Source organism: Nicotiana tabacum, chromosome 9, assembly GCF_000715075.1.
Source record: "Nicotiana tabacum cultivar K326 chromosome 9, ASM71507v2, whole genome shotgun sequence".
In the NCBI taxonomy this organism is placed as follows: domain Eukaryota; kingdom Viridiplantae; phylum Streptophyta; class Magnoliopsida; order Solanales; family Solanaceae; genus Nicotiana; species Nicotiana tabacum.
This window is the reverse complement of record NC_134088.1, coordinates 30,025,960-30,040,300: the sequence shown is the minus strand read 5'-3', so window position 1 is coordinate 30,040,300 and position 14,341 is coordinate 30,025,960. Positions and strand designations below refer to the sequence as shown.

At 36.7% G+C, this 14,341-nt stretch overlaps 2 protein-coding genes across 2 annotated transcripts; both read right to left on the bottom strand.

Annotated features, from left to right (window-relative positions):
* Positions 1–1,399: 1,399 nt before the first annotated feature.
* LOC107799593 (uncharacterized) lies at positions 1,400–3,553 on the bottom strand. Its single transcript, XM_075220984.1, has 4 exons — positions 3,343–3,553; positions 3,094–3,192; positions 2,324–3,030; positions 1,400–1,951 (listed from the first exon to the last, which is right to left on the bottom strand). Exons 1-4 carry the CDS (start codon positions 3,551–3,553, stop codon positions 1,400–1,402), a joined length of 1,569 nt encoding a protein of 522 aa, XP_075077085.1.
* Positions 3,554–4,687: 1,134 nt separating this feature from the next.
* LOC142164200 (F-box protein At5g07610-like) lies at positions 4,688–9,470 on the bottom strand. The gene is made up of 2 exons (XM_075221577.1): positions 8,261–9,470; positions 4,688–6,000 (listed from the first exon to the last, which is right to left on the bottom strand). The coding sequence occupies exons 1-2, from the start codon at positions 9,389–9,391 to the stop codon at positions 5,854–5,856; spliced, it is 1,278 nt and encodes a 425-aa protein (XP_075077678.1). The 5' UTR covers positions 9,392–9,470; the 3' UTR covers positions 4,688–5,853.
* Positions 9,471–14,341: the final 4,871 nt, after the last annotated feature.

Genomic DNA, 14,341 nt, shown 5'->3' with positions numbered 1-14,341 from the left:
AGTCAAGTATAGTAGCCTGCCAACAATCCTCTGATAACCACCTTTATTCTCAAGTTGTTGATCATCAGCATATGTCTTATTGTTTACAACTCTGTCAAATTCTATAGAAGTGAGTTTGTGATTGAACTCCAAAGGAGTTCCAACAGGTTTAGCCCCTGCTAGCCTTGTTTCTGAGACAAGTTCAAGGGCATATTTTCTCTTCCACATGTGAATTCCCTTTTCTGACCTGGAGAATTCAATCCCCAAGAAATACTTCAGTTCTCCCAAATCCTTCATATTTAACTTGTTCTGAAGGTCCTTTCTAACTTGCTGAATGAGTGTTAAGTGACTACCTGTGACCAAGAGGTCATCAACATAAACAAGAACAATGACCAACTCTCTTTCCTTCCTTTTGTAAATAAAGAATAATCATAGTGTGATTGCACAAACCCCATATTAGTCAAAGCCTCTGTCAGTTTTAAGTTACATTGCCTAGGTGCTTGCTTGAGGCCATACAAAGACTTATGAAGCTTAGAGACCTTCTTGTACTCCCCCTGGATTGAAAAGCCATCTGAAATCTGCATGTAGACATCCTCAACAAGATCTCCCTGTAGAAAGGCATTGTGGACATCCATTTGAAAGATGTACCAACTAAAGGCTGCAGCTAGAGCCACCATTGTTCTGACAATCATCATTTTGGCTACAGGAGAGAAGGTCTCCTTGTAGTCAAGACCCTCTTGTTGACTATAACCTTTAGCAACCAGTCTTTCTTTGAATCTTCCCACCTCCCCAGTAGACTTGTACTTCACTTTAAACACCCATTTGCATCCTATGGGAACCTTATCAGGTGGTAGATCAACAATACACCAACTCTTATTGTCCTCCAAGGCTGAGATCTCAGCCTTCATAGCATTCACCCACTGTGGATCCTTTCTTGCTTCAGCAAATGTCCTAGGCTCAAAAACAACAGAATATGCAGCAACAAAATCTATGTAAGCAGAAGACAATTGATCATAGTTCACATACATAGCTATTTGATAGGCATAGGTGGACTGCTTAGTGTGAATTGCATAGTCTTGCATCCAAATAGGAGTTTTGGACACTCTATAAGACTTTATGAAAGGCGGGGGAGAGGTAGGAGAAGAAGGAGTGCTTGGTACATCAGTGGACTGAATAGGAGGAGGCATCTCACATATAGGAGCTTCAATCTCCACTATGGGTTGGACAACTTCAGGAGGTGAGACAGAAGCATCCACTGCTGAAAGTTGTAGAACTGGGAAGATTGGAGAATGACCAGACTGTAGATGTTGAAAAGGAAAGATATATTCCTTAAACACAGTATCCATGTTAACAAAGAAGTGATAAGTAGAGAGATCATAGAGAAGATAACATTTCTGGGAAGATGAATACCCAAGATGAACTACAGGAAATGCTCTAGGACTGAATTTATCTGTCTTCTCACATTAGTAGCATAACATAGGCTACCAAACACTCTCAAATGATGCAAAGAGGGTGGTCGAAGAAACAATTTCTCAAAGGGAGACTTGCCTTTCAGCAGAGCAGTAGGCAGCCTATTCAGCAAGTAAACTGCAGTAGAAACACATTCACCCCAAAACTTCAAAGGGATGAAGGCTTGAAACCTTAAGGCTCGATCCATGTCTAGAATATACCTATGCCTTCGTTCTACTATACCATTTTGTTGAGGAGTGTAGACACATGAGCTTTGATGAACTATCCCAAAGTCCTTTAATAGAGAATTAATATGAGTGTTGACAAACTCATATCCATTATCAGTTCTCAAACATTTTACATTACAACAAAACTGATTTCTAACCAATACCGAGAAATATTTCAGAACAACAATTGAGTCTGCCTTAGTACTCAACAAGAAAATCCAGGTATATCTAGAGAAATCATCTACTAGGATCAGGAAATACCTCTTACCATAAAGCGTAGATACTCTGTAGGGACCCTAAACATCAGCATGCACAAGATCAAAAGGATGAACAGAACAAGTATTACTGAGAGTAAAAGGTAATCTTGACTGCTTGGCAAGTGGACACATAGTACATAGATGATCTTTCAATTGTATAGCGTTTAAACCATCAATATTTTTCAAGACTCTCAAAGGAGCATGGCCTAATCTTCTATGCCACAAAGAAGTATTGTCACAAGTCTTATTCATTATATCACCATTAGGTTTATTACTTGAACTAGTAATGATATTTACAAGTGAATGATGCAGACACTTATCCCCTTTATTAACTGGATGGTGTGAGGAAGAAGCTAGACCATTTGCTTGCAGAATGTAGAGACCATGACCTTCTCAACCAATCCCTATCACCTTCCCACTGAAGAGCTCCTGAAATAAATAGAAGTCGGGGAAGAATGCAGCCAAACAACTTAGCTCCTTAGTGATTTTGGAAACATACAACATATTGTACTTAAACTTTGGAACATTTAAGACATTGTGAATTGTTCTATCTTGGAAGATTGAGGACTCTCCTGATTTAGTAATAGAGACTTGACCACCAGTATGTAAGAGTACCTTACTTCTGGTCTCTTTAGGTAAATCAGAACACTTATTAAGCAAAGCCATATTGTGTACCATATGATCAGTGGCACTTGTGTCTATTATCCAATTAGTATCAACTAGAGTAGACAACATGGCAGAATAGGTATCTGCAGTGTCAGATTTGGCTATATTAGCCATAGGTGCAACTTCATTTCCTTTGTTGAGAAGCTGCAGAATCTGAGAGTATTGCTCAGGAGTGAAGAACTGAGCTTGTGAAGGAACTCCAGGTTGAGAGCAATGTTGACCCCCTGAATATTGACCACCTGTACTAGTTACATTGTTGGCATATGTGTTGTTATAAGTATTTGGAGGTCCTCCTTTCTTCTTAGGTTTAAAACCTACTGGATAACCATGCAATTTGAAGCAATTTTTCCTGGTGTGTCCCTTGTAGTTACAGTAGTCACATTGAACCAAGGCCTTGCCAGAATTATTCTTTTGTCTGTAACCTCCTGCTGAAGTTTTGTTGCTCAGCAAGGCTGTAGGGTCAGTAACTTTAGCACCAATACCAACAGTGATTCCAACACCATTTTTTCTCTAACTCTCAATATTAATAATCATGGCATATGCCTGATTGATGTTAGGTAATGGACGAGTCATAAGAACTTGATCCTTAGCATGTTCAAATGATTCATTTAAACCTGTCAAAAATTGGTACAAATTTTGTGTCTAATAATGTTCAACATATCTTCTAGACTCGAGACAACCACAAGAGGGTGGAGGTGCTAGGGCCTCGTACTCATTCCACAATTCTCTAAGTCTGGAAAAGTACACGGACATAGATGACACACCTTGAGTCAAAGTAGCCATTTCCTTGTGAATATAGCAGTCTCTAGAGGCGTTGACTTTATCAAACCTTTCCTTAAGATCTTCCCACATCTTGTGTGCATTAGATGCGTAAATCACAGTACTAATGAGATTTGGTGAAACAGTATTCATAATCCAAGCTAGAATAATTCCATTACATCTATCCCACAGTTCGTGTAGACTATGATCATACATTTCCCTCCTAAAGGTACTGAGAACAAAGCCTAGCTTATTTTTGCCATGCAATACAATTTTTATAGATCTACTCCAAATTGAATAATATTCCGATCCTTGAAGTTGAATAGAGATTAGTACCTAACCCTGCGTGTCTAATGGATGAATGTATGAAGAATGATTGTGATGAACTAGATCCAAGTCATGAAGATTTGGGGTTGGAGATGTAGCACCCTGAGTAGCAGAGACGGAATCATATTCCTCAATTGCCATTATGTTTCTTCAGAAAACTTAGTTAGGTTACTGATTTGGAACCACAACAAGCAATTAGAGATGAATTTTACAGTAATTTGTCGAGATTCAACTGAAATTAACAAGTTCCACAATCCCTAGGTTGCAGAGGAACTTTTCCAGATGAAGAAATAGCTCGATCTAAGAACAAATACACTTCTCTAATACTCCTCTGTAGTAGCTGAGTTGACCGATTTACCAAAGCTCTGATACCATGTTGATTAGCTCAGCCATGGTGAATGAGATAGAGAGAGTTTCAGAGAAGATTGAGAGAGAAACAGCTCCATTGATAAGCTCTGATGTACAGAGACAAATGAAAATAAATCTCTGTGTATTTACAGACTCTTTACTCTTTTATATACTAACCGACAGACAATGATATATTAACTAATTCAACTAACTCTTCTCTACTTAACTTAATACCTAAGTGACAGTTGTACATTGCTAATTGACAGTTGTATCACAACTAACTTCTACATAAAGACTCAGCACCCTCGTTGACATTCGTCTCTCCATCACTTCAAGATGTGAGATGCCTAAATTCAATTGAGGTTCACCCTCACCATCATCTCAAAGATGTGAAATTCATTAAACTCGGTTGAAGTTTGCCTTGTTGCTTATATTAATGATATTGAATTTCCTAAACTCAATTGAGCACTGAAATTAGGACCATCGCCCAAGATTGTACGAGAAGTGACTTGGACAATACATGCAACCATGGGCGATAAAATATTTTATTTCTACAAGTACAAATTTTGGTATTAAAATCTGAAACATAGAAAGAAATGTAAGTCAAACCAAAAGGCGATAAACATGTCAACTTGGAAACGGAAAGAAATAGCTCTAAAATATTTCACTCTAGCTTTCACCATACATACAGTGTCAATGTCAGGAATTTCTCAAAGAGTGTTCAAATTTGAAAGAAGCAAAATAAATTCCTCGATAAAGGGTATTCAATATATATTATATATCTCTAACACCTAATATTTTTTTACATATATATACAATGTATACAAGAGTGTAGCTTCGCCCCTGCATATATAAGATAAAAATTAAAATGGTTCTTTCAGTTGTTGTAGCAAAGATAATAAGAACGTTCTATCTCAAATAACAATAGATTGACTTAAACATATCATAAGGGGAGCCAAAAACTCCATTTCTCCTCTTCCGGACTAAAATACAAACGAAAAGGAAATATGATATTCCCATTGACATAAAAATGGTATTTTGAATCCAACTATACCAAATGGTGACCTAACATTGCAGAGAGATGAACCAAAATGGCATGCAAGAGTCAACAACACGTGATAGGGAAAAACATAGATTGAAAATTATAACAATGCAAACCAAATTTCAACAGTTAAGTCTGATATTTTCGTCTCTTTTCACACCTGCATTAAAGGAGTTACCATATTAGAATTAAGGGTTATTAACATCGATTCTCCTCTCATTACCACCGTCAAACCCATGAGAAGAGCCAAATGAGCACCTCCTCTTATTCATACCCGGAAGATTCCACTCTTTCAAAAATACATGTTTTCAACCGCATTGATTATTAGCTTCATTTATTGGAACTAAAGTAACTTAATCTCATAGTAAGGATCTGCCCTAAAGAAACAAAGCTAAAAGAGGCAGTTGCAGCTAAGTTGCTTGGACACGGGTGCGGGTGTCTGACACGGGTACGATCTAGAGGTCAGGTCCTTCGAGATGTAAATTATAAGATAAAAATACAGGTGTTGGGATCCGGGTAAAATAATTCAATATAAATTTAAAAATATGTCTAAATTATGAGAAATTTTGTGGAATACTTAAGTATAGCTTGTAAAGTGTGAATTTCTTTTTTATTCTCAAGTTGTAGATAAGTAAAGGACTGATTACTTAGATAAGGTATTTTATTTTCTTCAAATTTACACTAGTTTTGGTTCTGATTTCGGGAATCAAATTGTATCTCGTCTAGAATTTTTTCCGTCCGTCGTGGTCAAAGTACCCAAAACTGTTTGATCCATTTCCCTTTTTTTTAGAATACAAAATCACGAAGTGATCTCATTAAAGCTCGGAACGTACATACTTACAGATCTCATACCTGCACCCATACTAGTGTCGCATCGACACAAGTGCGGCACCCAAACTGCAGTGTCGGAGCAACTTAGGTTGCAAGCTGGATTGTTTCCTGAGAACTTCCCAGTTTAAGAGAAAGTAAAAGTAAGAAACAATAATTTACTTTACTAGTAATACTAAATCTCAAGAATCAAAGAACTTCCCAGTTTAAGAGAAAGTAAAAGTAAGAAACAATAATTTACTTTACTAGTAATACTAAATCTCAAGAATCAACTATTAAACTCGGGGAATCATGGAACAACATTGGAGACTTAGTGAGTCAAAAGACATGGTGGAGATTGATACCTACATGCATATGGTGGACAGTAAGGAAGGAGAGAAACTCAAGAGTTTTTGAAGACCGATACAAGTCCGTTCGGGATGTCAAGATGTACTGTATTCTTCTATTTTATTTTTGGTGTAAAGAAAATCTTGTAGAGGATACAGAATCTTTGGTAGACATGTTAGGCTTTTTGAGGTTAAGATATATCAAGATTGATACCTAAAGTATCAAAAGTACATGAAGTTATCAGTGCAACAAACTTGGATGTACATTCATTTGACTTCTCCCAGGTGCCCTGCCGATGTTACTATTTTGTAAACGTTATATCAAACTCAGAAACTAAGTCTTCTTTTAATATATATACAGATGCATCAAGTCGTGGTAGAACTTTTAACAGAAGTTAAAAAGTATACATCCATGATTTCTTGTGGAAGTAAAAGATAAAACCATATTAAGGTCCAGCCTAAGACGCGATATCTCAGCTTCTCAAGCTATTCCTGTCTCTTTAGCTTTCCATTGGTATTTTCTTACTACTTGTTTTCTTCTCTTTTCCTTCTTCTTTGGAATGACTACTGTTTGCCTTTATTCTGGGCTTATAAGTTACCAACCATTTTCCAATTGGATTCTAGAGAAGTTAAGAGGAAGAAAGCTCACTGCTGGGTCTTTCTTAGAAAATAGTTATGCTCAATCTTTCTTAGAAAATAATTCAGTAATTGTGCAAATGCTGACATGTTATACGTTCTGTTTTTTTTTTGGTTTCCTTTCCCTAATTCCACTGTTACTTCTTTTTGGTAATGAAAGAGTTAGCATTCTGAAAGTAATTTTGCAGCTAAATTTACTGTTTTGATTTAGCTGTATGTGCCATTTACACTATCCATACAAGGAAAGAAACCAAGCATGTTTCCTCTTATCCTGTCTTCCATAGGAAAAGGATTCAATTCTGCTGGTGCTCTCCTGAAATGCTGAACCATGTTGTTTCTTGAATCTTGCCTCAGACTTTAGATCTTTTCGCTTAACTATAAGCAATCGTCATCAATAAATTCTGATTTCTGCCAAAGATCTCAGAAGCATTTCATTCTCCTCTTCGGGTTTTACATTCTTTGTTATGCATTTACATACAACTCATTGTGCTTCTTCTAAAGGCATCAAATTAGTTTCCATGGGGTCAAAGAGATATGGAGAGAGGGGAACGCTTTGTCGCGTTCCTTTCTTTTCCATTGGGTAAAAGATCAGTCATTATCAATAGATTAAAGTAGCGACACTTGATACCTATTGGATTTAAAAGAAAAATTACCAGAGGATGAGCAGCGAAGTAAATACCAGAAATGAACCAGAAGAAGCCTTCTCAAAATAAACAAAAACAAAAAAAGATTATACGTGAAGATCTACTCATCATCTCCTAAGCAATAAATCTTATGAGAATGCTGTTAGGACAATTTGAGCTGAATGATAAATCTACCCAATGACGTTGCAACATTAGCCATTTTAATACACTCTTAATTGTCCAGAATAAGGCATGTCCCTCTCATTCATACTGCTTCTTTCCAATTCCAAATTGTTAAGAGTTTCAAATTTGATCTTCTTCCGAAATTACTAATCCCATTGTAATCTTAATACTTGAAGCTAACATAAGATCATCATAAACAGGTGTCATAACAGGTATTTCTCCTTCATTCTGTCTTCAGTAGTAGATTACACATATGATCACCACCTCTACTTGCCAATTAGACAAGAATGTAAGCAAAGGATAAGAGACAAACCATCAGAATTTCACCAATTACATACACTAGATAGGAACTTTGAGATACTACTATGACAACGTCAGAGCAGAATAAGCTTCCCGACGTACAAACTAGATATTAAGATTGGCTATAGAACATCGTGATTCCTTGCTTCTAGTACATTACATTTAAGTAGTGCCAAGTAGTGAGATTGAAACAATGCATGCAATCTTAGACACAAGCAAGGGTCTCAAAGTGTTGAAAGGCTTGACCCCATTTATACTTGTACTCTAAGGGATCCTGCTTGACAGAAGCAAAGTTTGAGACATTACATACCTCCTCAAAGGTCCTGCCAACGATATCGTAGTAATAAATTCTGCCTTGAGCTGATACTATAAGCATAGTCTTCCCTTCTCTATTTGCCTCGACCAAACAAAGTACATCAACCTTAATACCATCAGCATTACCTCCAATTGCCCTACCAAGATAACCAATATCAATGCGATACTTCAACGACCAACCGGAATAATCTATCTGCAACTCCATTACATCCACCAGTGAAGCTGCTCCCCCATCACATTCCTGAATAACATGGAGGCGCCCGCCCCAATCGCCAAAATAACAAATCTTTCTCCCATTTTCAGGAACACTAGTACTAGGCATTGTCCTAAACCTCTCATTCTCGACATCAAATGCTAGAAAAGGCTTGTTTTCGCCCACCCAATGAAGACAACCTTGCAAAAACACGCCCCTTTTCAACAAGTAATCATATTTATCATTAAACCCCTTTCCTGTATCCTTCCATGTACCACTTTCTGAAGCATAAATCAAGATATGATACACGTAATCCTCAGAAGGGTCATTGTCATTTTCCGAATTATAAGCATATATGCAAATAATTCTGTAAAAATCGGATCTTGACGGATCAAATGCTAAATTTATAGCTTTAATAGTAGAGAGGCTAAATTTTTTAGGCAGTGAAAGAGAAGCATAAGAGCATGTACATGGGTTATAAACATAAAGGTTACATTCACAAGGAGCCAACAAAAGTCCAAAACACAACAACCCATTACAAGAATGAAGGTGATGAAAACCTGAAAAGGCTAAAGGGTAATGAAACCTACGAATGGAAGAAGGGATGGTTCTAGAATAACATTTTTTGTCGTTGGAATTATTGGGTAAGTATACGAGGTGGTCCATAAGATGTTTGAAGGAGAATGTACGGAACAACAAGAGACCAGTGGCGGCGGAAGTGGAGGCGTGGCGGCGGCAGTGACGGCGGCGGAAATGAGGAGCGGAGATGAGAGAGTGCCAGTGTTTGGAAACGCAGCAGCATTGGAGAAGATTTTTTGTGGGTAATCGGAGGAGAATTTCACTTAGAACGTCTTCCTTGTCGGCGATCACTTCGCCGCCGGCGGAAGCGGTGAGATCACCGGCAACCGGCGAAGCAGCCTTGAGTATTGCCATTCAAATTTGGGATGATACGCACAATTTTTGTGAAGGAAATGCGAAGAGTTTTTAGTTAAAATCTCTCTTGCGTTTTAACTTTCCTAAACTTTGAACCTGTTTTTAAATTTGCCTCTTAATTATTAATATTTAAATTATTAAATATATTTATTTTTTTTACTTCACAATCATTTATTGGATCTGAATATATCTATGTGATTAAGATTTATAACAAAAACTTAATTCCATTAAGATATTATTACTCATATTCATTATTAACTGTCGTCACCATCTACCATTATCAACTATCACCGTACCACCCACCATATCATCACCTTCACCGCCACCGTCACCATCACCATGTCACCATCACCATCCTCAATCATAGACGCCACCATTATAGACTACCACCACCCATCATCCCTACCACTCTCACCACCGTCATTCTCAACCACAACCAACACTCATCCACCTCAACTACCACAACTAACCATTCCATCACCATCAACAATCATAACCGACACTATCCATCATTATAAACTATCACCACCACTATCACCTTCCTCAATCACAACTACCATCACCTGTTATTATTAACTATCACCACCCACCACTACCATCCTCGATCATAATCGTCACCACTAGCTATTACCTTGTACCACCACCATAAACCAAGACTACCACCAACCACCGCCTCTAGTCGACATTCACAAACACTACCGTTAGCCATCACCACCAGCAACTATTATATTTTTAAAAACTATATATTTTATTGATAGAATATTAGATTAATTAGTATTTCGTATGAATTTATGTTTATTAATTTTCAAATAAAGATAAATTTAATATATTCAAATATTAAAAATTACATATTTAAATATCTTAATCTTAATACAAATTTTGATATTAAAATGTGTATTCAGATTCATACGTATTAATCTTTAAAAAAACAATATGAGGCCTTAGTACACCTAACAGAAAAAAATAGAACACAGAGCACTAAACTAACAGCACACGCATGTTTCATTCAAAATGACACCGTAACACTTCAGGCAGACAGCATAGACCAAAAACCATTCACATTGACGCCGGAAGCACTTCACATATTGGACAAATTGACACTAGAAACTTTTAGCCACAAAAATCATTGCAGTCGGATCTTTAGCCCATGTGACATGGATTTAACATTAAACCACTGTTAGTTTATAGGTCTCATTTGGAGTTTCTGTCAAATAGACTAAAACTAGTGGCGGGTGTAAGGTATAGTTACTGGATCTCAGGAACTCAGTAACCTTTGCGAAGATTTTGTATTTTTATTAAAAAATTTATTAAATATCTATAAATATATAATTGTGAATCCAGTTAATATTGTATATTAATTTGAGATTACAATAGGAACCCATAAATTTTAAATTTTGGATCCGCCTATAACTAAAACCGCTTAGTAAAGTTAAAGGATGTGAAAGGATCAAATGAGACCTACTCTTAAACATAAGGCACAATTTTAGTCGAAATCTGAGTATGAATTGTGCGCTGGACTATATAGTTATGCTTTTACTGAAGAGGTTCAATTCATATGCCCAATTAAGTTTCATCATGTGGGGTTGTGATGATACTTAATCTCTAAAATTAGGTAAATTTATCATATAATGTGTAATGACCCAACTGGTTATTTTAACTTTTAGAAATCTGTTCCCTAAAATAAAACTCCCCGAACATGCTTTTATTAATTTATGACTCGCGGGGATGGTTGATTCGGGATTTGGAAGTGTGTGGGTTGAAATCGGAACACTTGGTTCCTTAAATTAGCTTTAAATGGACAAGTTTGACTTCGGTCAACATTTTGAGAAAACGACCCCGGAATCGGGATTTGACGGTTCCAATAGGTTCGTATGATGATTTTGGACTTAGGTGTATGTCCGAATCGGGTTTTGGATAACCCGGGAGCGTTTTGACGCTTAATAGTAAAAATCAACTATTTGAAGGTTTAAAATTCTTTAAATTTGGTTTGGAGTAGGATTTTGAGTAATTGAAGTCCGTTTGTAATTTCGAGTTTGAGAATAGTTTCGTATAGTGATTTAAGACTTGTACGCAAAATTTCGTGTCATTCCGAATAGTTTAAGTATACTTTCAGCGCATTGGAAATAAATTGAAGAACTTGAAATTCTTAAGTTTGAATCAATTTGGTTTGAGGTGTGATTCATAGATTTGATGTTGTTTTACACGTTTCATGAGTTCGAGCGAGTCCGTTTTATGATTTTAAACTTGTTGATATGTTCGAGCGGGGTCCGGGGGGCTCCGAGTGTCAACCGGACGAGGCTCGGACCAAGTTGGAAATTGGGAGCCAAAATTGAAGCTCCCAACTACTATCAGAATCGCATATGCGCTTGGCCAGTCGCAGGTGCGACATTCGCAGATGCGACAGAAGCTCGCAGGCGCGGCACTCGCACATGCGAGATTTCTTCGCAAAAGCAGAAAAGGGAAGGGGAGGCCATCACCACAGATGCGGAATTTTGGCGCACCTGCGATCGCGCATGTGCGAAGCAGTGTGCGCAGATGCGAGTTTGGCCAAGGCTAGTGAGAACGCAGGTGCGGTACACTATCCGCAGGTGCGAAAATCATTGTTGGGCAGAATGGTTAAAAATCGGGGCTCAGACATTTTGAGCCCATTTTTTCTCCATTTCCGGGAGATTTCAGAGCTTTTGAGAGGGGGATTTTAACTAGCAATTGGAAGGTAAGTTAATTCTACACCCCTTGAGTTAAATACATAGATTATAGGTAGATTATAACTAGTAAATCTTAAAAATCATGGGTTTAGGTGAAAAACCTAGATTTTTATAAAAATAACATTTTAACCACGAAAATAGTTATGGAATTGGATAGAAATTATATATTTGAGTTCTTGAGATTATAGGTGACGTTTCCATCCAAAAAATTCCGGAATCCGGGTACGTGGGCCCGGGGTGAATTTTAGAAATTTTTTCATATTGGATAGGCTAATTTATTTAATAGATGAATTTTGAATTATTGAACATATATTAATTATTTTATATATCTTTTGGACAGTTTCGGATTTTTCGGCATCGAATCGAGAATTTTACGCGACGCGATAATCGAAAAGTGGATTTTAAGACGAGGTAAGTCTCTTGTCTAATCTTTGTGAGGGGAAAATTATCCTATATGGATTAAATTAAATAATTGTTGCTAATTGCGGGGGCTACGTACGCACGAGGTGACGAGAGTTCGTGCGTAGCTACTATTAATGCTAAAGTTCGGGTAGTTTAGGACTCAAAGCATGAATTATATTTGTACATTGTATTCTTTGTTTAATAAATATTAATTTATATATATAAGAATATATTGTGAATTGTCAGATAAAGATATTAAAGGATGGAAATTTTATATGCTTGATTTTTTATTTAAATTAATTAATTGTTAAAAGAAATTGTTCTTCCTCCCGAATTTATCTTAAAATAAATATACTCTCCTTCCGGAGGTACATAAAAAAATGTCTTCCTTTCTTGTGGAGCGGGCCGAATACCTCGGCAGGATATATGCATCTATGGATCGTGCAGCACGGCCCTCGGCAGTGTACACGACACTCTGGATCGGGCCGTACGTCCTCGGCAAAAATCGTGCTTAATAATAATAATTACACGATACTTTAATAGTTATTTCTGCTTGCGAAGCTAATTGATAAATTGGAGAATCCTTGAATTTAATGAATTATTATTCCTGCTTGTTAAGGAATTAATTGTTATTCCTGTAAATGAGATTAATTGATAAATTGGAAATTATTTGAATTTAAGGAATTTAATTAATATATTGAGAATTGTTGCATTTGAAGGAATTTGATTATTTTCGTTGATTAAATAAATTATTGTAAATTCTGTAAATCATGCTGATTTAAATATCCTAGTTGTATTTCAATTATTATTATTGACCCATAGTGAGTGTCAAAGTCAGTCATCTCGTCTCTACCACTTCGATATTAGGCTTGATACTTACTAGGTACACGTTGTTTACGTACTCATACTACACTTGCTGCACTTTTTGTGTAGGACCTGAGGCAAGTACTAGTGGGGGACCTATCGTCTTACACCCACGTTATCCAGGGGCATAGTGGTGAGCTGCCTTTCTGAGCCGTTCTGCAGCTACTAGGTCTCTCCTTGTATTTTTTATTCTGTCTATTTTTATTTCAGACAGTATTTGAGATTTTGTATAATCTATTAGATGCTCATAAACTTGTGACACCAGGTCTTAGCACACACATTGGTAGAATTTGGTATTTTATTATTTTTTGGGTTTTAAATTTTGTCAATATATGCTTAATTTATTAAGTTGGTTTGCCTAGCTGTAGTGTTAGGCGCCATCACGACTTATAGGTGAGATTGGGTCGTGACATAATGATGTCAATCAAAATATAACAACTTCAAATTAATGAAAACTGCAAAAATACGATAATACTATCAAACGTGGATACAATATTCAACTTTCCAAAATCCGGTAGTACTTAGTCATAAGCTCTAAATGGAATACACATCAAGTCTCGAAGAGTACAATACTGTTTGAAAAACATAAATAGTATAAATAAAGTAAAGAGGGTGACTCTGACGCCTGCGAACGGAACATCAGGGATACCTTGAAGTCTCCAATAAGCATAACGATCTGTCCGATCAGAAATAACTGGATCTGCATAAAAAATGTGGAGAAGCGTAGTATGAGTATACCACAATCGGTACCCACTAAGTATTAAGACTAACCTCAGTGAAGTATTACGAGGTTCAAGTCATGTGATACTCACTAGTCAAATAATATATAGAATTTATCAAAAGAAAACTGACAACAGAATATATAGCAGAGACAACATCAACAACCTTTTTTGGATATGTGATAACAACTCAAATAAGTAAAAGTTCATCTTGACAACAAGTCATCAAATAGAAACATAAACATATGGCACCTCGTGCC